General features: G+C 44.7%; 1 protein-coding gene across 2 annotated transcripts in view; it reads right to left on the reverse strand.

The window, feature by feature from the left end:
- The window catches only part of Ptgfrn (prostaglandin F2 receptor inhibitor), a 67,302-nt gene that overhangs the window by 12,578 nt on the left and 27,972 nt on the right, over positions 1-26,752 (reverse strand). The window contains exons 2-6 of one of the 2 annotated variants that reach the window (XM_020173125.2): positions 25,692-26,060; positions 22,385-22,798; positions 17,183-17,563; positions 8,936-9,361; positions 3,996-4,415 (exon numbers count right to left, since the gene is read on the reverse strand). In XM_020173125.2, coding sequence (XP_020028714.2) covers positions 3,996-4,415; positions 8,936-9,361; positions 17,183-17,563; positions 22,385-22,798; positions 25,692-26,060 — 2,010 coding nt within the window. Of the gene's footprint in view, positions 1-3,995; positions 4,416-8,848; positions 9,362-17,182; positions 17,564-22,384; positions 22,799-25,691; positions 26,061-26,752 lie in introns of both variants that reach the window. The other variant, XM_074050675.1, reaches the window with a different exon arrangement.

The raw sequence follows: 26,752 nt of genomic DNA on the forward strand, positions 1-26,752 counted from the left end.
TGAAAGTCTATGCAGCCTAGAAGCCACAGTGACTTTATCTGTTTCGCTGAGACTTAAAGAATTGAGAAATAGATTCAATATCTATTTCTTACCCAGAAATATATGTAAAAGATTTTATATCTCCCCTCTTGCACACAGCAGTTTAAAAGAGCAATCAAGTAACAAATGTATAACAAGATGGAACTGACCCCTACAGATGGCAAAATAGCTTCCCAAATAAAGGACAAAAACCATATAACCATTTCATCTCAACAGACACAGAAAAAGCATTTGACAAAACCCAATACCTCTCCATAATAAAAACATTCAACAAAGTAGGAATGGAAGAAACCCTCCTCAACCCAATAATGGGTTTCTATGAAAAACTCAGTTCACATAATACTTAATGGTAGACAACCTAATGCTTTTCCCTAAGATCATGAATAAGGCAAGGATGTCCACTTGTAGAGAACACTGTATTGGTGGTTCTAGCAGGGAAATCAGGCAAGAAAAAGAAATAAGATTAATTGTAAAGACTCCACACACACCCCAAAAATCACAATTAGAACTATTAAGTTCAGAACGGTTGCAGGATATACAATCGACATACAAAAACCAGATGAGTTTCTACACACTGCAATGAACAGAGGGATAGGCAAATTCAGAAAGTAATTCCATTTATCAGAATAATTCAGCAAAAGAAGTTGAAGATCTATATGCTAAAAATACCACTGACAGAAATTAAAGAAGATATAAATAAAAGGAAAGGCATCTCACATACAGACTGGAAGGTAATACTGTTAAAGGCAATACCCCACAAAGTAGTCTACAGATTCAACCCTATCAAGGTGCCAGCTATCATTTTCACAGAAATTAACAGACTGAGCCTAAAAGTCACAAGGAAATGCAAGGGATGTAGAGCAGCCAAACCAACCTTGAAAGAGAACAAAGTTAGTAGGCTCACATTTCTTCACTTCAACTAACTACAAAGCTCCTTCAACCAGGTTTAAGGACAGAAACATAGCTCACCAGAATAGAACTGAGAGTCTAGAAATAAACCCATACACTTATGAGTAAATGATCTTTTTGACAAGAGTGCCAAGACAAGTCAATGGGGAAGACAGAAACTTTTCAACAAGTGTTTCTAGGACAACTGAAGAGCCACAAGCAAAAGAATGGAGTTGGAGCTCTTCTTTATTCCATACACAAGATTTAACTCACAATAGATCACAGCTGTAAATGTAAAAGTGAAAACTATAAAACTCCTAGAAGAAAACTTGCATAAGTTTTCATGACCTTGAATTGGGCAATGATTTCTTAGACATGATGTCAAAATTCACAAGCAACCAAAGGAAAAAACAGATGAACTGGACATCAATAAAATGAAAAACTTTGACCAGGTGCCAGTAGCTTGCACCTGTATTCCTAGTTACTTGGGAGGCTGAGATCAGGAGGATCATGGTGTAAGCCCAGCCTGGACAAAAAGTTTGCAAGACTTCATTTCAACCAATAGCTGGGTGTGGTGGCATGCACCCATTATCCCAGCTACACAGGAGGGTGACATTGAGAGAACCATCGCTCCATGACAGCTTAGGCAAAAAAGTTCACAGGACTCCATTTCAATGGGAAAGAGATAGACATGGCTGACCACGCTTATCATCCCAGCAATGGTGAGAAGTGTTAAATAGGAAGATTGTGATTTTGGCTAGCCTGGACAAAGAGCAAGACCCTATCTCAAAAACAAGAGAAAAAGAGGGTTGGAGGTGTAGGCCTGCCTAGCAAGTGTGAAGCCCTTAGTTCAATCCTCAGTATCTCAAAAAAACTGATGTTTCAAAGGATACCATTACAAAAGTGAATGACAGAATTATTTTCAAATACTAATGTTTATGGGAGCATTATTCGTAGTAACCAAAAAGTAGAAAAAAATCTAAATGTCCACCAACAGATGAATGAGTAAACAAAATGCAGTATATCCACACAATGGAATATTATTCAGTCATGAAAAGAAGTGAGTATTTTATAGTATGGATCAACCCTGAAAACACTCTGCCCAAGTAAAAGAAGCCAGTGACAAAAGTTCACATGTCAACTCAAAAGGGTTCAGAAGATGCAAGTCTATACAGACTTCTTCTGTCCGTAGACTCGCGGCTTCTAAGGGAAGGATGAGGGAATAGGAGTGAGTAATAATGGGAATGGGGTTTCCTTTTGGGGTGATTAAAATGTTCAGGAATTAGGTAATGGTGATGGTTGCACAACTCTGTAAATATATTAAAAACCACTGAGTTGTACACTTCAAATGGGCGAATTTTATGGTATGTGAATTGTATTTCAATATAAAGCTGTTATTTAAAATGAACAGATAACAATAAGAGAGGTCTATGCTTATCTGTCCTTTCCAAATCTAAGAGCTAAAAATCCATATTTATACTTTATTAACTTAAAGGTCAAGAGATGCTAGAAGATTATCTCACTATACAAAAGGTCAAAATAATACAAAATAATATTATGGAAAATAAACTTTATTAGTGCCTAACTTACCTAACAAAATAAATGTCAATTTTATTTAATTCAAACATATTTGTTATGCTGATTCAATTAAAGGCTGAATTTTTATAGATGAGTATGAATTTAAACACCCAGAAATTTCTAGTCGGGGGAGCAGGGATCTGGCTTGGTGGCAGAGCACTTGCCTAGCATACGCAAGGCCCTGGATTTGATCCCCAGCATTGCAAATAAAAAATAAAATAACAAAATAAAAATTCTAACTGGAACCCAGGGCAGAGTTACTGAAAACTTTCGGTCTTCAATTCACAAATGATAATTCATCACTGATATTCTAAATGAGACTGAGGGTTTAAACTTTCATCTTCTGCTGAAGTGCACACACATACAATTTGTCAGAGACCTTAATGAATGACATGAGTAAGACGTATTTCTATTTGAGAATATGTACCTTGTACCTACACTAACAACAAAAGTGAAACTTTCTGCCTTACAGCATAACGACATCTAGCTGACAAAGATAGTATCATCCAGAACAGACACAAAAATGTCCTTGTGTTCATTAATACCTATTCCTAACAGATCAAGTTGACAGACATGTCCACCCCTATCACTGCAGCTCTGTGACTCGACTAGGTGTAGGAAATCTGTTTTCCAATCCAAAAGCAAGGTAAGGAGTAAGGCTGGGAATCATCCCCGTATGGAAGCCCCACTCTGATTAGGCGGGCTAAGAACAGTAGTCACCTCCTTCAGTCCTGAGGGCCAGAAGGCTGGACAGCCAGGCAACTGGAAAAGACTCAGGACTCAGCTCTGAATATCTCACTTCATGTAAGCCACTTACCCAACTTGGAGGCTCAGTTCCCTCCACTCTTTCTTTATACTCCACCATGTTTCCTGAAGAATCCCATATACCTGAGTTCCACTTTTTTTTTTTAAATGAGAACAGAAATAAGAACATACATGTACAAAACACTTGTACATGAATATTCACAGCAGTATTGTTTAAAACATTCAGGAACTGGAAACACCCAAATGTCCATCGATGGATGAAAGGTTAAAGAAAATGTGACATATTCATACAATGGAATACTATTCAGTCATAAAAATGAATGAAATACTGATAACATGCTACCACGTGGGTGACCTTTGAAATAGGACACTTAGTTAAAGTTGAAGAGCACACATTGCATTCCACTTGTGTGAAATATCCAGAGTAGAAACAGAAAGTAGATCTACTGGTTGCTGGAAGATAGGAGGTGAGGTCACAGGGTGTCAGTTAAGTGATCTGGGGTTTCTTTTGGGTGTTATGAAAACGCTCTAAAATTGATTATGGTGATGGTTGTCCAGTCCTGTGAATATATGAAAAGCCATTGAACTTTTACTTTAAATAGGCAAACTGAATAGCATATGAATTCTACTTCAATAAAGCTGTTTAAAAAAAATGAGGACATGTAATGACAGCCTCAGACACTCTTCCAGCCCAACCCGTGATGCGACAGCGTGCCCCTGCTCACCTGAGGTTTGAAAGTCTATCTCAATAGGATTGGAGAGACTAGTTGCTGCTTCTCGCCACAGGCTACCCCCAACAGGAGACCAGGCTGTCACCATGCAGCGGTACAGCCCTGCATCTGAGACCTGAGTTTGGTACATTCGGTAGCGGAATTCATCCTCCTGTACTTTCTCTAACACAACGCCATCCACTCGTGATGCATCTGTCCAGTTCTCCAGCTTTACCACAGAGTCCTGGTCCAGGGAGATGATGTACTTGGTTTCGTTGGGACTGGAGAGGTCCCCAACGGGCTTCTCAGCCGTGATGAGAACAGAGTAGCGTGGCGACTTGATGTTCTTGGAAGATACTTTGCAAGTCATCTCAAATGTATTCCCTGCAGCAAAGAATGGCTTTGGCTGCCTCGCCTTCACCACCAGCACAGAATCTGGAATGAAGAATCAGAAGCAGGTGAGGACCATTAAGACTGGTTGCAGTGGATGTGCATCTAAGAGCAAACTGTCAAAGAAACAGCAATTTATTTGCAATTTGCCACAAAGAAGCACTGGGGAAAATCTGAAAACTGAGAAAGAAAATCACGTTTCTGAAAGCAGGCTGAAAACCAGCACACAGGAAGAAGCAGACTGAAATAATTTGATGGTGCACAGAGATAGGCAATTGATGGTGAGAATTTGGTTGGGAGGAATCTCAAGGTTTTTTTGACAATTTGTGCAGATAATTTGGGGAGCTAAAGGTGCCCCCCACACACATGCATGAAGACAGAATTTAGTCTTAGTGGGCTGGGGAGGGACCACAGCTGAACTTGAAACCAAGGCTAGGCTGATGGCCTTACCATCTGCCTTTCCAACTCTTGAGTGTCTGCTGAGTGCAGGGAAAGTACCCAGAGCTTAAGTGCACCCATGTGGGAGCACAGCACAGGAGAATGGCTTTCTTCTGCCTAATCCTCTGATGTTAACACAGAGAACAGACTTATTACTCAAATTCTGGGAGTGTATGCGGTTGTAGATCTGATCACTAACACTTGGTTTGCACTCTAACTTCAGAAATGCTGCTTTAACATTTTGAGTGGTGTCTATGGCTACGTGACACTGCTTTTCAGTGTGTTCTTTCTGATGCTCTGTCAAAACAGTAATCTCTAAGCATATACACATTGAAACCACGAAACCATCTACTTAGTGGCACAGTGTCAGGTACTTGGAAAGCTCTTAAATATCTGACGAATGGATGAATAAATGAATTAGACCCATTTTTTTTTTTGTCTTTTCTTTTTTGGTGCTGGGATCGAACCCAGGGCCTCACACATGCTAGGCAAGCGCTGTACCACCGAGCTACATCCCAGCCCTAGACCCATTCTTTTTATCCTTTACTACAATGACTAATCCTAGAATCTACCTAGTTATAAGAGTTTCATGTTAGTTTTTTTGGGGAATAGCTGTTCTAGCACCAAATCCATTAGCAGAACATGAATGCTACATGTCTCTTTAGGGTCATTGGTGTCTGAGGTTCCCTGAGCCATCCACATTCTTGAGCCTCCTGTGAATTTGGTCATCCATTCACTAATTAGATGCCTGGTTATGGTTAGCCTTCCATATTACCAGCACTGGGGATACAACAGTGAACTGAACACACGGAAAGCCTTTCATTTATATGGTAGTGGAGGAAGATAAACCAAACAAGTCAGCAAAATATGTGGCTTGGCAAGGTGGTGATAATTTAAGAAAAAAAAATCAGACAGGGAAGAGAAAACAGTATAGGTTTCAATTGTGTGGGAGTCACAATTACAGATAAGAGTTCCACTGAGAAGGCAGCCTTTCAATAGGATCTAAAGGAGGTGAGCAAGGGAGCCCTGCACCCTCTGGGGAAAAGCTTTCCAGGCAGAGAGACACATGTCGATGTTAGAAACCCTAGAAAGGGCAGAGGGGCCAAGTGGAGCGGGTGCTGGGAGACTTGTGGGTGAGGCCAGAAGGTAATGGGGGTCAATCTGTATAGGGCACCCAAGGCCACTGACAGGATGCTGGGCTTTGCTGAGTGAAGGTTTAGAGCCGAGGCGTTTCATGGTCAGATTTGCACCTTAAGGGTGTGGTTAAGAACAGAAGCCAGGAGAGCAGCTGGGAGGCTGGAGATACAACACAGGCAAGAGATGACGGACAGAGGCTAAATAAGAGTGGAGCACGGGACAGATTCTAAGTCACCGTTAAGAACGGGATTGGGGCTCAGAGGCAAAGCACTGATGTAGCAGACTCAAGGATCTGGACTCAATCCTAGCAAAACACAACAAAATGAAAAGAATGAGGAGTCAAGGATGAAGGCTGTGATTGGAACAATTAGAACAATGGAACTAGAGCAGGCTGAGGAAAGACAGTTGGCAGAGACCAGAGGCACCATTTTGAATAGAAATTTGAGGTGCCCATTAGACAAGACAATTAGACAAGAAGGCAACATAATATTATGTCTGGAGTTCTGGAAAGAGCTCTGGGGTAAATGCAAAATTGGGAGTCACTGATGTGGAGAGGGTATGTGAGTTCAGGGATTAGAAGAGAATACCAAGGGAGCAAAAGAATCTGAGGCCTGTGTCCTGAGGTTGTGTAATGTTTGGGGGTTGGAAAGATGAACAGGAGCCAGAAATAGAGGCTGAGAAGCAGCAGCCAGTGAGGTGGAAGAAAGCCTGGAGGAGGAGATGCCCACAAGCCAGGGGGAAAAACAAAGTATTTTTGGAAGGAGGAAACAATCACCTGTGCTCACTCCTGCCAAGTAAGATAATTGACAATTGAATTTTGCAATATGTTGATCTCTGGCAATCTTAACACGTGTACTAGAGGAAAAGCATGATTACAGTAGGTACCAGAGAGGGCTGGAGAAATCAAATATAGGTCAACCTAATACTGTGGCTACAAAAGGAAAGAGAGAGTTAATAGGTGAGCAAGGACTATAGGGACCATAAAGAGAGATAAGAGTAATGAGGGTAGAGAGCGAGAAGAGAAGAGAGGAAGACAGAGAGATCAAGAGAGATCTAACAGGTTAACAGGCCAATGGGAAAAGTCCAGAGGAAAGAGAATATAAGAGAGAGAAGCCATGTGCCTGAGTAGTGAGAGGGTGGCCTCTCGCTCTTAAGGCCAAGGAACATGGGTTCAGCACTGGGGTTGAGCAAGTCGAACTTCTCTGACTGTCTTTTCTTTTTAGGGAAAGAAGCAGCAGGGTCAGTAGGTGATAGAGGCTGGGAGATGAGGTTTGCAGACAGAGAAAGTGGTGTGCAATAATTACTTAAGGGAGTGGGGAAGTTAACATATTAATTAAGGAAAGGTAAAATGACTGCCAGGCAATGTAGAGAAGCCACCTGACGTATGAGATCAGTTAAAGAGAGACCAGTTACCATTGTTTGAATGGTTCTCTCCACTACATTTAGCTCAGTAGGAGCACAGTTGGCTTTTGTGTATGCGTGTGTGATACTAGGGTTTGAACTCAGGGCCTTGTGCTTGCTATGCAGATGCTCTACCACTTAAGCCACACCTCTAGCACCCAAAATTGGCTTTGAATGGGGTTATGGTTTAGTCACAGTATAAGGCAAACGAAGAGATGGATAAGGGAGTTAAAGATAAATGCATCCCAGGACTTGCGAGGCTGAGACAAAACAATCTTAAGTTCATGGTAGCCTGGACTACATATTGAGACAGTATGAAAAAAAAAGAAAAGAAGAGAAAAGAGAAAAGAAAAGAAAAGCATGTATGCGAGGGAGTGACATGGTGACAAGACTGACTAGAATTTAGGTTAATTAACAATAGTTGACATAACTCCTCCCTACCTGCCACCCCTAGACACATCTAAGAATGAAAGAGAGTGTTACAATAATTACACCAGGACAACAGGTGTAAGTTGGACTGGGTGGAGTAAATGGTCACCCTAGGTAAGAGAGAAGGGAAGACAAAACAGGAATGACCTACCACAATGGCAGGTGGTAGGACCCATGCACAATCAGTCCTGGCAGGGTTGAAAAGGTTGTTTTTGAAGTAGTAGAAGGAATGAGCTATTTAGAGAAATTGAGGCTTGAAATTTTGACTCTGATGGGGTTTCAGTTATCAGAAATGAGCCAGTCTAATGTAGAGTATTTTGAAAGAAGGACCAAAATAGGACAGAGGACATAATGCCTAGAAAGAGGAAAGCAGGGCACCAACTAGGAATAAAAAGATTTCTACGTGAGGCTCTCAACCATGGCTGCATGTAAGGATCAAATACCAGTGCCCAGACTGTGCTGAGACCAATTAGAGCAGAATTTTTGGTGAGGTCCACGCAGGGCTGTTTTCTTTAACGTCCCAGTGATGTTAGCAAGACAGGCACAGCAATGAAGAGGACGGCCATGAAACCAAGGCTGACATATCCAACAAATGAATGGAGGAGTCAATAGGCAATGGTGACGTGCTGAAGTAGTACCATCTGGGGTATTAGGGAGAAGGTGGATATTCTTGGGGAATAATCCCAAGGGAAAATGGTCTGGAAGTCACTGTGAGGAACAGGGAGGGCCCAGCTATCTGAGAAATGTGGGAAGAAAATGCCACCACTTAGGCAGGCAGTGACCTCAGTGGGAGGTTGGTAATGATTAATGGAAGAAAAAGAAAAGAACTTCAGACAAAGGAGGTTCAGGAAAGAAGAGGTTTTACCAATGACTGGGAGTTGCAGAGGGCCCTTGCTGGGGCTTGGGGGTTTAGGAGAGGTAGCAGTGAGTCCAAGAGGGCTGAGAGAGGCACGTGGTCATTTCAGTTCCCTAGTGTAAGGGCCTGGCTTCCTCGTGTAACCTGTAGGCTGGCTGGGTATCCAAAAACACGCAGTGGGATGACTTAAGAAAACAAAAACTCCTGTGCTCCTTACCTGCTGTGGCTACTAATCTTCCTTCACTCTTAAAGAAAGAAAACAAAACCAAACAAAAATGGACAACGAACCAGAAGAATGTCCCACCTTCCGATGGCCAGAAAATACTGACAGGTTTGGAGAAGACATCCTTGCTCTTCACCCAGCTGTTGTTCTGCTGCCTGGTCCAGGCAGACACAACACAGAAATAATTGCCCCTGTCTTCCTCTGTAGTCCTTTGGATCCGGAAATTGAACGTGTCCATGTGCTCCTTAGAAAAAATAAACTCTCCATCCTGGGCCCGGTGCTTGCTCCTCTCTCCATACCTCAGCGTCCAGTCCCCGTCCATGACCGCAAGAAGCTCATTGGGCACCACATCGTCACTACGCCGATGCACTCTATAGTACCACGACACTGTGAAGCGGACACTCGCCTCCACGCTCTTCATGTCCACCACCCTGCACTCCAGTGCTGTGGGATCATCTGAAAATTCAGGGACCCTAGAAGCATTCAGGTACACCTGGTAGTTTGGTTCTGAACAGAAGAGAGAGGGGCCAGGTTAAAATCAACATACTAAGAATTAGTAAAAGGAACATGACAAGGGACTGTTCTTATTCTAAGAATTACATCATGTATCCTGTGGGACAGAAAGCAGTCTTTGCATTGGATGGGAAGGGTCCTGTAAGAGAGTTCTGCAAAGCTGAACTTCCTCTTAGATCTCCCCTAAAAGAACTCCCAAGGCCAGAAGCCAAATGTACTCAATCAGAACCCTGACCTTTCCATGGGACTGGGGTCACCTGTCATTTTCCCCAGGAGGTTAGAGTCCCTGGGAAGACCGCATAAGAACCTCAGTGTCCATGCTCAACCAAGACTGACTCTGGAATACAGTAGGCACTCAATGTACATTTGTTGACCTTATGCTGTGGTTTTTGGGAAAGGATGTATTTTTCTTCTGTAGCACTTTGCCTTCTAGGAGAAAAATAATTCTCCCTAACTAGAACTTTCCATCTGCCAACACTATCTTTATCTTCAGTGCCTCCATCAGTTTACTTTTATGTAACGTTGCTTTTATTTATGACTCACACAGATTACAAATTGCTGAGGTCAGGAACTGTTCTTTTGTGATTTACACATCTAATGAAATTTATAACACCACGACTCCTCCAAGAACGATTCACTGAGCCAGGAAATAGAAAGACCTCGAAATCTTAATTCCCTCAAAATGTCATCCTCACAAGCATTTAATTGCAGGTGGGGTGGACTCGGCAGAGAGTTAAACTAACATTGCCCCTTCTATCCAGAGAGCACACTGGCTGATGTGGACACCTTGGAGAAACAGCACTGGATGATGGAGTGGCAGAGCTGGAAAAGACCTGAGCAGCCTCCTGCCTGCCTCTTCCTGCACAGCCCAGTGCATGGAGGTCACCCTCTTGGGCGCATCTTGCCAGGGGACAGGGGGCTGGCACACCACAGGCCTCCCTGGCAACAACTCTGTCAAGTCTAAGTTTGGACACAGACCTGTACAGCTAAGGTCATCGAACATGGAAGTAGTAAGTTTGAAGTGGCCACTGCGATGTCAACCATCTGCAGGTAGCAGTGGCAGTCACCTACAGAACCTCAAGTCCATACAAGCACCACGGAGATCCCTCCTGTGCATCCCAGCTTCAACCTGAACCACACACCGTGCGTGAGGCCCTAATGAGCAGTGGTGAAGGGTTAGGGCTCTAGAGGCAGGCTGTGATCAAATTCTGGCTCTGCCATGTCCTTCAGTGTAACTGTGAGTACATTACCTCTCTGTGTTTCAGCTGTAAAAATGGGGATAATCCAGTAACTACACCTCACGATGTTATGGTAAGGATGAGGAGTTAAAACATGTATCAAAGTGCTTAGGTGGGTGCCTGGCGTGTGGCGTGTGGCGTGTGTGTGTGTGTGTGTAAATACAGCCACACATATATATACACATGAACAAATTCCTATCATTCACCATTCATAGTCCCCATTTCATATCAGAGAAGATAGAGCTTTAAAAGGTTAATGATGTACTCACATAGCTCAAAAGTGGCAGACTTGGTCCCAAGGCTGTATCCCATCTACTGTCTTTCAAGATAGTGAAACAAACTACTTTCCAAACTTTGTGCCTTCTAAGTTTTACTGACCAACAGAAAGATTTTTTAGGAACATGAAGTACCATGCCAGCAATGACACTGCGGAGTCCTTTGACACCACCACACAACTGTCACTGCACTCCAACTGACCAGTGCAATCGAAAATGCCAGCATGTTCCCTTGGGGACTTCTCTTCTGTCCCTTACCAGATTAAGTAAGCTTTAATAATAAATCCTTCCGTCTTTCATGGTTTACTTCCACCCCTTGGGCATATTCTTCTGAGATGATACCTTTTCGAAAGCTGTTAAAATCATGATGGAAGATGGCAGCTGCTCCTGAGGCACTCTTCACAGCAGCCAAGAGATGGAGTGAACCTAAGTGGCCGTCAGTGGAGGAGTGGGTAAAGAACACGCGGTCCATATGCATACAATTCACTCTAGACAGCCTTTAAAAGCGAAGAATGGGCAACCCATTCAGAGCCCCTCCCTTACCGCGGGAGTTTTCTCTCTTTTGCTTAGTGAACTTTCCTACTTTCACATTCTTACTTCATTTTTGATATGTGTGTAGAAATTGTCCTTTCATGCTCTTTTGCAGTTTTAAAAATGGTTTTCCAAGACTGTGCCTTTCTCTGGCCCCCAGTGCATATGCCTGTTCTGAGTAGCCTCTCCTCCATAACAGGAAATGTCTTTGAACTTGCCTAGCACATCATACGTCTACTTCTTATTCGGCAAGTGTTCATAGAAAACCAACCACCTGTCGGCCTCCTCAATCTCTGAGGATTTTACTTGAACACTGCCCTTGAACTACAGCTATTTGTATGGATGTCAGCATGGACCTTCTACAGGACTCTTCCCTGAGCCAGGGCCTACCCACGGTATTCTTCTGCACGTGCTAGGCGTGCAGCGCCTTGTACATCAAAGATATTAACATACTGCTGAATTGAACTAAAATTTAATACTTTGCATAAAAATGCTCATTTTGGGCACAAGCATCTCACCACTGATTACTGCTACAGTCTGCTTGATCTCATCAAGAAAACAGCTAAGAATGCAATGGTGGCTACAGTTTTTAAATGCTTATCAGTTAAGATGCATACTGAAGTATTTAATGGTAAAATGATATGATGTCTAGAGGCTGGGAGTGGTGCTCCACGCCTATAATCCCAGCACTTGGGAAGTGTAAGCAGGTGGATCACAAGTTTAAGGCCAGCAAGGGCTGCACAGTGAGACCTGTCTCAAAAAAAAAAAAAAAAAAAAAAAAAAAAAAAGGATGATGTCTAGTGTCTAGGGTACATTTTATGCTCTTGTAGATTTAAAAACAAAGTGTGTGTATGTGTGTGTGGATTTATGCATCTGTGTATGCCCAGGAACAGAAAGAGAAATAAGATCAGCAAAATGATAGTTGTTGAAGCTGGTGATTACTTTTTTTACTATGAATATTTGTAAATTCCTACTTTTAAAAGTGAAAGACAAATGCTGTGAGTCCTTCCACAGAACACTGAGTGCAGGAAAGGGTTGGGTGTGCTCAACTCAATTGTCTTCAGAATTTCTGCTTCTGGAACACACACATTCCTAGTTCCTCCAGGCTGATCTTCCACGCCCAACTACACAATCCTACGCCCCAAGAACTTGGTGGGGAAGACCATCAAACTCCAGTCGATCATCATCACTACCACCAAGAAATGTATGGAGCACTTAGGTGCGAGGTACTGTGCTAAGTACTTTATACCCACTGTTCTGCTACACCAAGAAAGCCAAAGCTTAGAACTGTTTAGTAATATGCCCAGACAACACACCTAGGAGACAGTGGAGCAGAATTCAACACAGTGCTTGGCCACGTGCCCTGCTGGTTTCAGGGATAATCCTGGGTAGACAGCCAGTAACAATCATCCTCAAAAACCTTATAGACTTCCTATAGATGGCACAGAACTCTGAAGTTTCTAAAGTACTCAGCCAATCAACAGCTCCTGTTAAAGAAAAATAATTACCTTCCTTGCTAGCACACGGCTGGAAGAGGGGACAGCCCTCCAGTGGGGAAGAATGCAAATCGGTTAAGACAGAACAGCAGAACTCAGCTCTGCCTCCTCCTGCTCTCGCATCCGAAGCCCGTGGCACCCTCTCCAATTAACACTGCAGAGTTCGGGCAGAGAACTCAACCATGAACTGATCAGTATCCAGCTCTTGCCAAAGGCTCATTTAAGACATTTGATAGCAGAGAGAGATGGCTTAATGTGCAGATTAACTAGCCATTCTGTGAGGCTCTCTAAGTTTTACCCATACACTAAATTGGATCAACACAAAGGCACATTTGTCCCCCGTGGTAATTCAGTTCCTTACAGAAACTCCTTCACACACTTAAGATTTACGCCCTCAGCTTTTAGAGAGGGTGGATATAAGAAACATCCATTTGAACAATCATTTAGGGCCTTTTGTAGAAAAGAACAGTCGAAAGCACTGTCCATTATCTCATCCGAGGCCCCTGAAATGAAAAAAGCATGTGATAAATTCAGTGCCAAGAAAAAGTTTGTCTCCCTGAAAGAGTTTATGTTTTCCTTCCTCAGAGGACAACTGTATAATGACATCGCTTTTTGTCTCAACCCTTCAAAACTTCAGAAGGAAATTCAGTGCTCAAAATGCAGTAACTAATTCACCCCAACCATCTTGCAGTATCTATTCTGATTTTTTTTTCACTTCTTTTGATCTTGATTTTATTTTTATGTCTCCTGCTTTGTGCTTCATTTTGCAAGGCAACTTAAATCTTTTTCCCCTTCAAAGTACACATAAATCCTTGGTAGGAAAGCCTCTTTCTTTCTCACCCTTTAAAAAACTTATCATGATCCTGCCACAGGCATTTCTTGGTTTGCCAGACCCATCTACATCATGGCTTTGAGGTCTTCCCAGCTTACACTTGAGAAGTTCTCGATCCACTTCAAGCCGTTCATCTAACCCAGGGCACCAACTCCCAACAGATGAGGACAGGAACGATCAGCCGATTCCCGATGTTCACACATAAGATGACAACGCTTAAAACAGGCTTGACTCTGGGCCGTAATTCTAAGCCATCCCAAACACCTCTTTTGAAATAAAGAAACAAGCACTAACCACAGCGGTAGATTCTATTTTCCGAAGATGGCCATAGCATTTCTGATCCTACACGCCCTTCTGCCCTATGACTCTGCTTCCACTAAAGGGGACTCTTGTTCCACTCCTGAACTTGGATGACTCTAGATGGCTTTGTTCAATGCAAAAAAGTGGAAGTGACCAAGGCTGGTTCCAGGCATCGCTTTTAACTGGCCTGGCAGATTCTTGTCTCTTGGAAGGCAGCCACCATGAAAATGTGACTACCCAGACTGTGCCAGGAGAAGCCCAAGCCACGTGGATGTGAGGAGAGAGACCTGGGAGCATGGTGTCACACATACACAAAAACCACCTTGAAGTGGACCCTGAAAACTAGAGGCCTGGTTGTTATTCTATATATTAGAGATGAATGCCACTCAGTCTTTCCCCAATTCCTGACCCTCAAAATCACAAGCAAAATAAAAAAATAGCTTCAGATGGGGATAGGGAGCAGCATCTGACTCACAGGGGTGTTTAATGCCTATAAAGTCCTTAGCCCAACGTCTGGCACACAGTAAGTGCTCAATAAATGATAATTATGATTCTCAACCTGTGGCAAATTGAGTTTTGTGTCATACCTGCATACGAATCCAGTTTTAGCACCCCTTCTCTTCCTTTCCCTTCCCTTTCCCTCCCCTCCCCTCCATCTCCTTCCCTCCCATCTCCAAAATAACCAGAACAAAATGGACTGGGGCTCAAGTGGTAGAGCACCTGCTTTGGAAGAATGAAGTCCTGAGTTCAAACCCCATTCCCACCAAAAAAAGAAAGAAAAGAGTGACTCTGTGATACATTCTATAGTCACCTAAGATGACCTATGTACTTGTCAGGTGACCTGTTTTCCTGGGCCTTTTGGTCACATTTTCATTACCTCCTAGAGGCCCCAAGATGTATGGAGTATGGAATGCATATGCATATATACACAGGTTCCATTCCCAGAGACATTCAGTGTCAGGCCAGGCACCTCGGTTTCTGGGCAGAGACTGCAGCTTGGAGGTCCTGACTAAATGACTGCTGCTGTGTTCCTGCCCAAGTCATCTCCTGACAAGGGTCCAAGCAGCTGCAGCGGTGTGAGTCATAGGCATGGGGAAGGAGATGATCAAGGGAAGAAAAGCAAAGAATCTTGCTGTTTTTCATCCCACTTACACGCCTGGTAGGTTAACTCGTGTGCAAACATCTTTGAACATTCTACAATCTGAACATTAGTGCTTGCAATTTTGGTTTTCCTGCACACATATTTTAGCACCATCCACGTTGGTTTATTTACCTATTCAGCCAATATCTGCAGAACGCTACTTTCTGCAAAGCATTGGGGTTCCCTCTACATTAGCACGCTGATCACTGTCACCATGATGGTGCTGGCACTCCGTGGGAAAACAAGTGACAGACAGGATCCTTAGGATAATAAGTGCACCTTTTCCACAATCGAGTTGCTTTATTTCTTCTCACTCTCTGGAGAACACAGCCACCATCAAATCCCTTCCAGTGAAAAGAGCCCACTCCCTCCCAAGCTGTCTGACAGTGCCTGAACCTCCCCCAGGGTATGCCGGGATCAATACATGAATACTTCAAAGAAATCCTCAAATTGGAGTGCAGGCAGCACTTTCAAAAAAAAAAATTCTCAAGCTGGGATTCAGAAGTTGGAGGGGGAGGGGCCAGGGTGAGCCAGCTCTGGGATTTGACAGTGCCACACAATGCACGGAGGATCAGAGCTGTGAGACAAATTCAGCTCCAGAGATGAAAAATTTTCTTTTAGTGCTGACAACATCTGTTTTATTTTGAAGGTTGCTAAGGAGAGTTCTAGCAGGGACAGTATTGTTCCAGTCCAGTACTTCATAGTGAGTCTCTCACACACGGTTCAGACGGCAGGAATGAAAGCTCACCGGATAAGAGCTTTTTGCTTTCCAGATATCAAAGGACAACTTTGCTAACAGGGATGACGAACACCCTGTTAGTCTCAATGGCAACTGGACTGTCCCTTCTGCTTACTTGATTACTGTTCTCCCTGCCCCCTCTGTCCCTGCCTGCCAACTCCCCATCTTTGCCAAATAAAGTCCTACTAGGGATAAACAGTCAGTGAATCCGTCACTAACTTCACAGAAGATCTCTACGCAGAGATAAGGAAGGGCTAAGTAAGAGCTACATGTCCTAGCGGGAGGAAGTTTAGCATCAGATAACAGAAGCCATCACTTCGTGGGCTTTAAAGACCTCTTTTGCCTCCTGAGAGTCAAAGCTAATGCCAAATGCCTTCATCCGGGCCCCAAGCCCTCACAGACAGTAGAGAGATAGAGTCCAAGGCAGGAAGGGTCCAGAGGCCTGCCCCACCTTGGGAAGCGAGGCTCCCCACACCCTACTTGGCCCAACCCCTCCTAACTTTACTTGCAATTGTAAGCCACTAAAAACAATCAGGAAAAGTTAGTGTACATTTTGCCCTGTGGACAAACATATGGGGGAAATAAAAAGAGAGAGAGAGATGGATGGGGAAGATGAGCATGGCAGAAAACAAGAAGCCACAACACTGAGGACACGCGGTGACCTTCACACAAATGACAAGTTGCCATAAAATGTGGGGCGAGGTGGGCAACTCTGCTCCTACCCCGGAGTGAATAGAGTACCTGGGCTCAGAAAGCCCCAGAGAAGAGCCTCAGGAATCAGGAATGCCCTGCATGTAACTTGTGCCTGCAGATGAAATCACTGTGGGCGTGATGTAAAAAAGACACTGGATTCTCTTTGCCCACTGGGCTTTGGAAAGCAGGAGCCCCTGCCAGGGAGCACCTAGGAATGGAGGACACAGAGAGGGAGCCTGGCAGCCCCTCCTTCTGATAAAGATCCATTTCAAAGAGCCATTCAACTGCACTCTACCACCCGGCAAATCTCCCAACAAAAGGAAACTATATCCTCTCAAATGAGGGTATTGAGACAGAAGGCCACCTTATCTAAACATTTCCCTTGTCTGCCAGATTCTATTTCAGCCAGTTTTGCTTTCCCCTCCAGCTTAGGATCTGTCTGAGCTAAAACACACTCGTCCTAATAGAAAGAAATCCTACATAAGGCAGACCACTGAGCACCCAGACTCCTCCACAGAGCTCACAGGGGGTTAAGCCAGAAAGGCTAAGAAACTTCTCAGAACCACTCACCTAGCCAGGTCACACCCACGCTGGCTGGGGCAGAAGTGGCCTCTGCCACCTTATACCAGCTCCTGTTGTGCCCAGGAGTCCACAGTGCCACGTGGCAGAAATAGTATCCGGAGTTTTCTTTGCTAACATCCCGAACCAGTAAATGGTAGGAGCGTGCGTCCATGTGACTCAGAGCAATGTGGGGAGAGCTGTGCACCAGGGAGTCTCGGTCTAGCCGGGCCAACACGTGCGAGGCAGGCACGGTGCTGTCAGGTGTCCTGCTGAAGTACCACGTCACCTCGGGCCGGACGTCATCCACGCGGTCTGTTGTGATGTTACAAGACAGGTCCAGTTCCTTTCCTTCGGCCACGGACACATTCCTGGCCACAGCTGCTCGCAGAACTTGAAAATTAAAAGGAAATCCAGCTAAGTCGTCTGTATTAGGCTTGTCGCTTCTACCTGCCATCTCCCCACCCTACCTCCTTTCAGATCATCGCTTTTCAGGTTCTGATTTATGGTATTAAAATTAGACAGCTTTATACAATGCTAAGTGCCAGAGAAATACTTAGTGAAAAACTCATATTTCTTTTCATTTCAAAAAGAGTAGCAAACACTTACATATGCTTACTTAGATGTACGGTAGAGATCTTCTGACTGCTTTATAAACATTAATCCTATGCAGTAGGTAATATTATTATGATTATTTTGCTGGTAAGGAAACTAAAGCACAGAGAGATTAAACAACCCTCACCAGGTCACACAGCTAACATATGACAGACCTAAGGTTCAGATTTAGACTGTCTGCCTCTAGAAACTCTGTTTTTAACTTTTTTTTTTTTTTTTGGTGGTGGTACCAGGATTTGAACTCATGGCTTCCTGCTTGCAAGGCAGGCACTCTACCACTTGAACCACATCTCCAGTACTTTTTGCCCTGGTTACTTTTTTTGCCTGGGCTGGCTTTGAACTGCAATCCTCTAGATCTTACAATGACAGGCGTACCCCACAGAACCCAGCCATTGGTGGAGATGAGGTCTTGGGAATTATTTGCCAAGGCTGGCCTGAACTGTGATCCTCTTGTTCTCAGCTTCCCAAGTTGCTAGGATTACAGTGTGTGCCACTGGTGCCTGGCTTTGTTCTTAATTCTTATGCCATTGTTTGATGGGATGTCTGCCAAACATAAAAAAATTAAAACTATACTTATCCCATATGCACAACAAAACCTGGAAGATTTTAAAGAGAAGGAATAGCTTAGTTCTGCTAGGTGCATAGTGTCAGTTTGGGGCTGGGGAACAGAAAATGGAAGGAGACAGTGAAACCATCTTCTGGAAAAAAGTGAAAATGCATGGCTGGCAGTGTGGCTCAGTGGAACAGCACTTGCTAGCATGCACAAGGCTCTGGGTTTGATCTCCAGCATTGCAAAGTGAAAACTCTTCAATAGAAGAGCCAGGAAAGTGAAACAATTTTATGAGTCAATTCTTCAAAATGTAATGTACTTAGAGGATCATTTATTTCATCAGACATGCGCACCTAAAAGTCAAGCATAAAACACATATTCTAAATCCAAGACACAATGATTTTTGGATTAGCCATGCTACTGTCCTTTCTTATTCGTGTGGATAATTAAAAGCAGACTCTATTTAGATGAAGCACTGAAGTATTTGGTGTCACAGGCTTGAGGCAGATTTAGTTTCAGCATTCTTCTGTCAAAGCTTTTTACATGGAAACATTCTCCTCGATTCAGGAGGGTTGAGGGAAGACTCTGAACATCTGTATTCACAGCGTTCGAACAGCCAACTTGTGATGATGCTCTGGGAATAATTACTTAAATGCTAAATAGCCAGCCTCTCCCAGGGAGTCAAGTGGAGGCCACCCCTGGCCTTCTAGCACCAACCACTATCCCTCAGGAAGTTCCAGGTCAAAGTCTGGTGCCCAGTTCACAAAAGACCTAGCCCAAAGCCAGTACCCTATGGTGTACATTACTTCCACAGGAGTATTTCCAAATCCTGACAATATTTCAAGTCAAGATCGACATCCATCTTGACAGATGATAAGAAAATGAGGTGGGAACAATATTAAAGAAAGAAACTTAAAAAACAAAAAAAAACCTTAAAGTCCACCCTCCCTCCAAGCTCTTCCTCCTTTCTCACCCCTTCAAAAGGGCAGCAGTAATTTGAGGGCATCTTTTGAGAGGACTCAGAAGATTCATGCAAAGTACCAGCCTGTAGCCACAGTCTGCAGTTTAAACCACCCATGTGCAATGTTTGTGGTCAGAGACCCTGACATCTGCCAGAGCTGCCACTGTTGGTCCATCAACTAACGGAGAAAGAGAAGACTCAGGAGGGTATTGATCAGTGAAAAGGAACTTCACCTGTATCCTATATCCACCAAGAAAATGGATTCTTGGGTCCTCGGAATACTGTGACAGGAATGTCTCTACAACTGTGTAATTAATTCACTTTGTCATCTTCTCCATGCAAGAGGCAGCTAAATATCTTGTCACATCACTAGCCACAGGTCCCATATATTACTGATAGGAGACAAGATGGAGCAGACTGAAGAGAAAAGAATTGTTCAAGAATTTGTAATGCAAGAAGGGACTCAGGTGAAGCCTGTGGTGTTGTAGGCTTTATCCCATGGAACATGGCTGAACCCATGAAGTAGGTGTTAAAATCTGTATCAACTTGACCACTACGATGATGAGTGATAGGGTACTGCCACACAGGTGACACAGCTCTGAGGTCTAAGCAGTTCTGTGTGGTTTACAGTAACAATACCATCAAACAGTCAGCTATAAACCGTCAGGTATTGACAAGATAAAGACCATCGTCCAAGTGTGATGGGTTTTTTTTTTTTTCCTTTTCTTTGGTGGGACTACAGTTTGAACTCAGGAATTCACATATGCAAAGCAGGTCTACTACTTGAGCCACACCTCCAGTCCATTTTGTTCTGGTTATTTTGGAGATGGTGTCTCCCAGGCTGTCCTTGAACCACAGTCCTCCTGATCGCAGCCTCCCAAGTAGCTAGGATTACAAGCGTGAGCCACTGGTGCCTGGCTAAATGTGGTGGCTCTTACTCTGGAGTCCACAAAGAGAATTTAGAGTCTGTGAATGTGTATGAGAAAAAAAAAAATCCACTTTTATTCTCATTAACCTTCCCGAAATACAAAATCTCTTCCCATTGTGAAAGTAAGGGACAAACCAGTGCAGTGTGACCTGTGCCTGGGACTTTGTCCCCAATAGAAATAACACATATTTTCACATTTTAGTCGCTGTACATTTCATTTATGGGAAACTTCATTTACATTGCTACCAAGAAATTATAATAATTGTTAGACCTGCCATTATATCTTATTATTAATGTGTTGATAAGGAAGCACAGTATTACTAAAACACAAATTTGTCTTAAATATTTTGACAAGTACTTCAATAAAATTGTTTTCCTCTGTCATCTCATGTATTGTATTTTATGCATCAAGACATGTTAATTCTGAGAAAGGATCTATGGGCTTCAAAAAACTTTCAAAGAGGGCCACGACACAAAAAGATCAGAAGGCTGCCTGTGATCCCAGCTACTCAGCAGGCTGGGGCAGGATCACGAGTTCTAGGCCACCCTGGGCAACTCAGTGAGACCCTGTATCAAAATATGAAAAGGGGCCAGTGAGATAGCTCAGTGGTACAGCACTTGCCTAGCATGTGTGAGGCCCTAGATTCAACTCCCACTACAAGAAAAGAAAAAAAGATTATGAACTCTCAATCCTAGTCCCAGGTAACAGCTAGATGTTATTACCTGCCTGGTGGACTCAGAGTATTCCAGTCTTATAACTAGATGCTATGAGTTTTGTGGTGTGTTTGAGATGAAACAACACCTTTACAATTATAATTCCTGCATAAAATGGTTAATTGGCTGCAAAGCTGAAACTCTTCACCCTCCTGCCTCATTAAAACAGCTGAAGAGCTGGAGGTTTCCTAAGGCAGATTCAGACAGGCCACTTCTGCTAAGGAGGGTGACCTCAGTCCATCTGGACAGAGATTTCTGCAGCCAATGGAACCAAGACTGACCGTGTTGGGCAGCTTCTCTCCTTGATGGCCACAAGTCACTCGTGAAGTTCATTCCTGCTCTGCACACCCCCATCTACTGAATCCAGCTCCAGGCAGTGGTGTAACGCAGAGAGGACAGTGCTTAGGACAATGTGGCTTGCAGAGACAAGAGACTTCCTCCGTGCGTTGTTTCCTGCTTTCCTTCCCATCCCATCTGAGCAACAGGGCGGCCACACACTCACAGTTCTGCTCAGGAAATGAGTCCAGCCAAGGTCTTCCCAGTTTAAAAACAGGCGGTAGCAGCAATAACAGCAAAGTACTCTGAGATCTGAAGATGTTACACTCCCAGGAAACTAAGTCCGTCGTGCATCCCAGGCAACGATATTACCCCACCAAAGCTACAAGCTTCCCAGGGCCTGGGAACGAAACTTCAAGAACCTTGGCTCCCAGTGCCCAACCCAGCACTGAGCACACAAAGGGTTCTCCATCAGTGCTTGTTGAACTGTGAGTCAATAATTCCATTTTTAAGTGTTTAGAAAATAGAACACACGCACTTTCTATTTTCTTAATTACTTCTACAGTTGGAGTAGAGGGGCTCACAGAGTCACAGGTGAGAGGACAAGGGACTTTCTGTACAGACTCCAGGGTTGGATGATACAGCAAGCAAGAGGTCTGGAGAGTCTCACCTAACAGGGATGGCACATCTGAGGGGGGCGCAAAAGGCAGACACCCAGAGGGTGCAAGTTAGGCAAAAGGTTGGGGGGTCAGCCAGATACACACCCCAACAGCCATGAGGAAAGGGAAATCCAAGCACTCAGGAAATAGCAAACAAGATAAAGCCAAGGGAGCAGGTGTGAGCAGAGCCACCCTAAATCCTCAGGGGACACGGGCAGAACTTCATTCTGAGAAGAGCTGCCTTCCTGACCTCTGAGAGAGAGAAGCGCCTCCCTGTAATGGAGTGGGGATGCCCCACAGACACAGGTTCAGATAAATGCAGGTGCTATACAAACTAGAATACAGCTCAAAACAGATGCACCCCTCCCCAAACGCCCACCACCGTCCTGCTCCCTGCACCCCAGGGAAGGTTTCACACACAGGCACAAAGCAGCAGGCTCCCTGGCCTGGTTCTTACCCCCGTCACAGGTCACAAAGGACAGTCTATAACACATCGTCTCCCGAAGCTCACCTGTTGGCTGGATCACCACGGTAGCAACTTCCACGGCTTTTTCTTGGATTTCTTGCCAGTTGCCCTGCTCGGCGATCCACTCGCTGATGACACACTTGTAGGAACCCTGGTCAGCGGACAGTGCCCGGGACACAGACAGGCGGTAGGCATCACTGCCCACGGTGTCCAGGCGCACGTCCCCACTGTGGTAGCGCTGCTCGTAGCCTGGGCCCGGGTGGAACCTGCCCTGGTGGGTGAGTGCAACGACCGGGCGGTGCACGGGGCCCCGGTGCAGCTCCCACAGCAGCGCCAGGTGCGTGTGCAGCGGGGAGGCAGTGGACGTCACGCAGCGCAGCTCGAAGGGCTCGCCCTCCCGCAGGCTGAGGCTGGGTGGGGGCCGCACGCCGGGTACCACGTGCAGGGCATCGGCCAGCACTGCAGGACGAGAGAGAAAAGCCATCAGTCCATGGCCACCATCAGTCCACAGCCACCATGCCACCAGGCCCTGCCACCTTCCAGGACTCTGGCCTTAGGTCAGGCTGGAGGCTGCAACCAAGGACAAGTCCATCTTCCTTTGTGTTCTGATGCCCAGGTGGGCAGCTCATTTTTTTTAAACGCTTTTTATTAGTATATGATAGTTACACAGGAGTTTCCTTGTGACATTTCCTTATATACATGTATTGTACACAGGTCTGGCTCGTGCCCCCTATTAGTCTTCCTCATTTCCCTCTCCCCCTCTTGAAATGACTTGGACAGGTTTCAGGGTTCCAGTTCATACATGTAGAGCCTTCCCGTTTTGATTCACTTATAATCATGATTGATTTTCCCATCTGAAGAAGAAAAAAGAGGAAGGAAGGAAGGAAAGGAGGGAGGGAGGATAAAGGAAGGCGGGCGGGAGAGAGAGAGGGAGAAAGGGAGGGAGCTAATAAAACTCCTCTCTGAACTGAACGGGGTGGTGAATGAAAACTCCCTTTGGGGGAGGAGCTTCGGGGATGTGCTTCTGTCACTCTGAGGCACATTATTCTACCCCTGTGTTCCTCACAAGGGGGTGACAACCAGACTTTCTTCAGGGCATGATGGTAAAATAACTACATGTGACTGCTAAACACTCCTTGGTTAGGACAGAGGGCTGGAGTAGGCAGCCCATAGGCTGCGAAGAGGCAGCCCTCTAAGAGTTAAAGCAGAAATACATGCAGGGTGAGAGGGATGTAGGAGCTGCCCGTGGCTCGTGACCCAGGAACTGCCCAAGAATGGCCACTGTGAGTGGCACGTATCCTCGGGTAGAACAGGCCAAGGAAAGCTGACGGCTCCCTCTATCAGGACCTACTAGAAGAAGACAGCACTTTTCTAGAATCTAGAAAGGAGACCAAAATCAAAGAAGCACCCATGGGCTGATTTAGAAAAAGTGGAGGACTCACAGAGTGGCTCAAGTGGTAAAGCGCCTGCCTGGCAAGTGTGAGGCCCTGAGTTCAAACCTCAGTACTGCCAAAAAACAAGAAAAAGAAAAAGTAATAAGCAACAGATTGCTGTACTCTGGTAACCAGAGAGGGGGACTACTCCAAGGGGCAGGAAAATCCACTGGGCTTATCTCTGAGCTGGATAAGAGAATCCTCAAACAACATTCTCTCTTTAGTTTTCACCACAATTCCACACTCAGAAACAAATTCAGTGTCTTTGGGACTACTCTAGATAACAGGAAAACCATGAACTCTTCAGGACACCTCCCAAAGACCCATCTCTTCTACAATAATGAGTACGATGGTCTCCTAGTATATACATCAATCTGTGAGTCTGGTTAATGTGAGTTGGTTCTCAAGACCAGCTCCATTCTCAGGGCATGGGTGAACACGTTTAAGACCCGTGAAGCCGAACTGAAGGCCAGACAGACCTGGACCACGCATAGCAACCGTCCCAGGCTCCACCCCTGGGTAGCCAACTAGTTTCACTCATGGTCATCCACCCACTCTCCTGAGTCAAGAAAAGCCTCCCTTTGGTTCTCCTGCCTTCCAAGGACCAAAGAAGAAATAGAAGGACATTGGTACGGGAGGTGGGGAACACTTCTCTGCACCTTCCCACACCTCCAGATGAAAATCAGAGGAAACAAAGGTGCCTCTGAGCTAAGGGACGGGGTGTTGTGTAGAATTATTTAGCTCCAAAGCAAGAAAGTCTTAATGAAAAAATCTTAAAAAAGAAAAATCTTTCAAAAAAAACCAAAAAAACAAAAACCAAACATACACGCATGCTTATTCAGGATTTCCTATGGGAATGAGGAATAGGTAAGGGAAGATGTAGATTTGATGTGATAAGGCTTTGATACATATTTAATATGGCTGATATTTTATCCCCTCACGGATGTAGGAGGGAAGAGAATCTGAGATATGGTAGGTCACCATTTCTGCTTTCCTGATAATTATATGAATTCCTACCCTGATACAAGTCCTTTTGGGAACAAAGCAGGGCACAGATAAATGCATAATGAAGTAATAATAATAATAACAATAAGGTTTCTATTTTGTTAGCCTCAAATTAAAATGGTTTGTTCTGGTTCATTTACTAATTAGCTGTGTGATTTTAGGCAAGTAATTAACCTATGCTCTTCCATTTTTTCATACGTAAATCAGGAAAATATTCTGCCCTATCGTCTTCATAGGGTTTAGAGAACTGAATGTGTGAGCAATTCTTAAAGGACTGGGACTACAGGGAAAAAAAAAAAACAAAACCCAAGACATCTCAGATCCGTACACTGTGGCTATTTGCACAGCTGGGTCAGTGAGCTAGCAATGACCACGGGGTCCTTTCTCCACGTATAACACATACAACTTCTGGTGCAAGCAGGTACTTAAAACAATGAAGGTCACAAAGGAAGACATAAAGCTTGAAGTATCGGGATGGTGTCACCGTGACCATCACTTTCTTGTCACTAGCCACTGAATGTTGCTTGTGTTCAGTGCAAGCCCTGCTCTAAGACCTGGCACAGGTTAACTCGCTAGGCCTCACACCCTTTGAGGCAGGCTCTGCAGGGCAAAGGAGGAAGCCGAGGCACATAACATGCCCACCACATCTAAGTGACAAGCCAGCAACTGGACTACAACCTGGCTCCAGGGCTGGACTCTCTACCACCACACCAAGCGCCATGGACGCTTCAGGACCACCCTAGAGAGGAGAGAAAGAGCCCCAGAGGTCACGGGTCCACCCTCTGCCTTTAATCAGGAAAGACACTCTGACTCGATTGAACAGTGGCTTTAAGTCTGGTGACAAAGTCGCATGCAGAAGAGTGGCTGAGGAAGGTCTGGCCCATAGTGTCTTGACCCTCGTATGAGGACTGTACCTTTAACCTGCACTGTGTCCTCATAGTTGCCCTGGACGGTGGCATCTGTGCTGGGGGTGGAGCACTTGTAGTGGCCTTGGTCTGAGGGCTGCACGTTCTTTATGTGGAGCTCCACAGCGTCGTTGGCAGTTCGCCTCAACAGGATCTCGCCCCTCTGCAGCCGCTCCCGGTACAGCTGTGCTGGGAAGCCCACTTCCCAGGTGCTTGCCAGCTCCACGAAGCTGCTCCCCGAAGATGAGAAAGTCCAGTCAAAGTTTTGCTCGCTGGGGCCATCGTAGTCACTGACGTTGCAGGGGATGACGAGCTCAGTGCCCACCACGCGGACCAAGGTCCCTGCGGGGACTTTCACCACACGCCCATGACAGAGAGCTGCAACATCAGGAGAGGAAAGGCAGGTCTTTAATCACAGAAGGTTTTCCCAGAATGAATGTGGGCAGTTAGAGGATGCACGTGCCCACAGGCCCAGGCCAGAAATATGGTACCCCAACCTTGGGGAAATAGGGACCTCTGCAGAAGGAAGTTAAGTCATCCCTAGAAATGCAAGCCAGGAATGCCACCCTGAAATGAGCACTTACCTGTCTTCTCACCGGCTTCCCAGGGTTGTCAGGGAGGAAGATTAAGTACTAAATGTAGGCTCACCATAAACCTAAACCCTCCCATTACCATTTAACATACCATGATCACTCAATATGATGTAGAAATATTTTAGGTTCTGTGTGAAAGAGAAGGACCCAGCTAATTGAGTATTTACATTTCTGCCCACCCTATATCAGCCCTCATCCCCAGGGAACATTCCCTGGGGCTCCCCAGACCTGATTTATAATGATGGATGCCAATTTTTTAAATCCAAGAGCGGCCTGTTGGTAAAATGATTTAACTCCTGTTATCTGACATTGCCTATAAATTCATTTTAAAATATGACAATTTTACCAAGTATTAATTTTCTATTTTCTGGCTCATTTCCTTCTCTCTACTCGTCACCCTGATCTAAATTCAGAAAGAGCATGAAAACGCATACAGGGACCCTGTGGCTGGGCGCTGGCTTCACTAGGAATGCAATG

This window comes from Castor canadensis, chromosome 12, assembly GCF_047511655.1.
Source record: "Castor canadensis chromosome 12, mCasCan1.hap1v2, whole genome shotgun sequence".
Taxonomy (NCBI): Eukaryota; Metazoa; Chordata; class Mammalia; order Rodentia; family Castoridae; genus Castor; species Castor canadensis.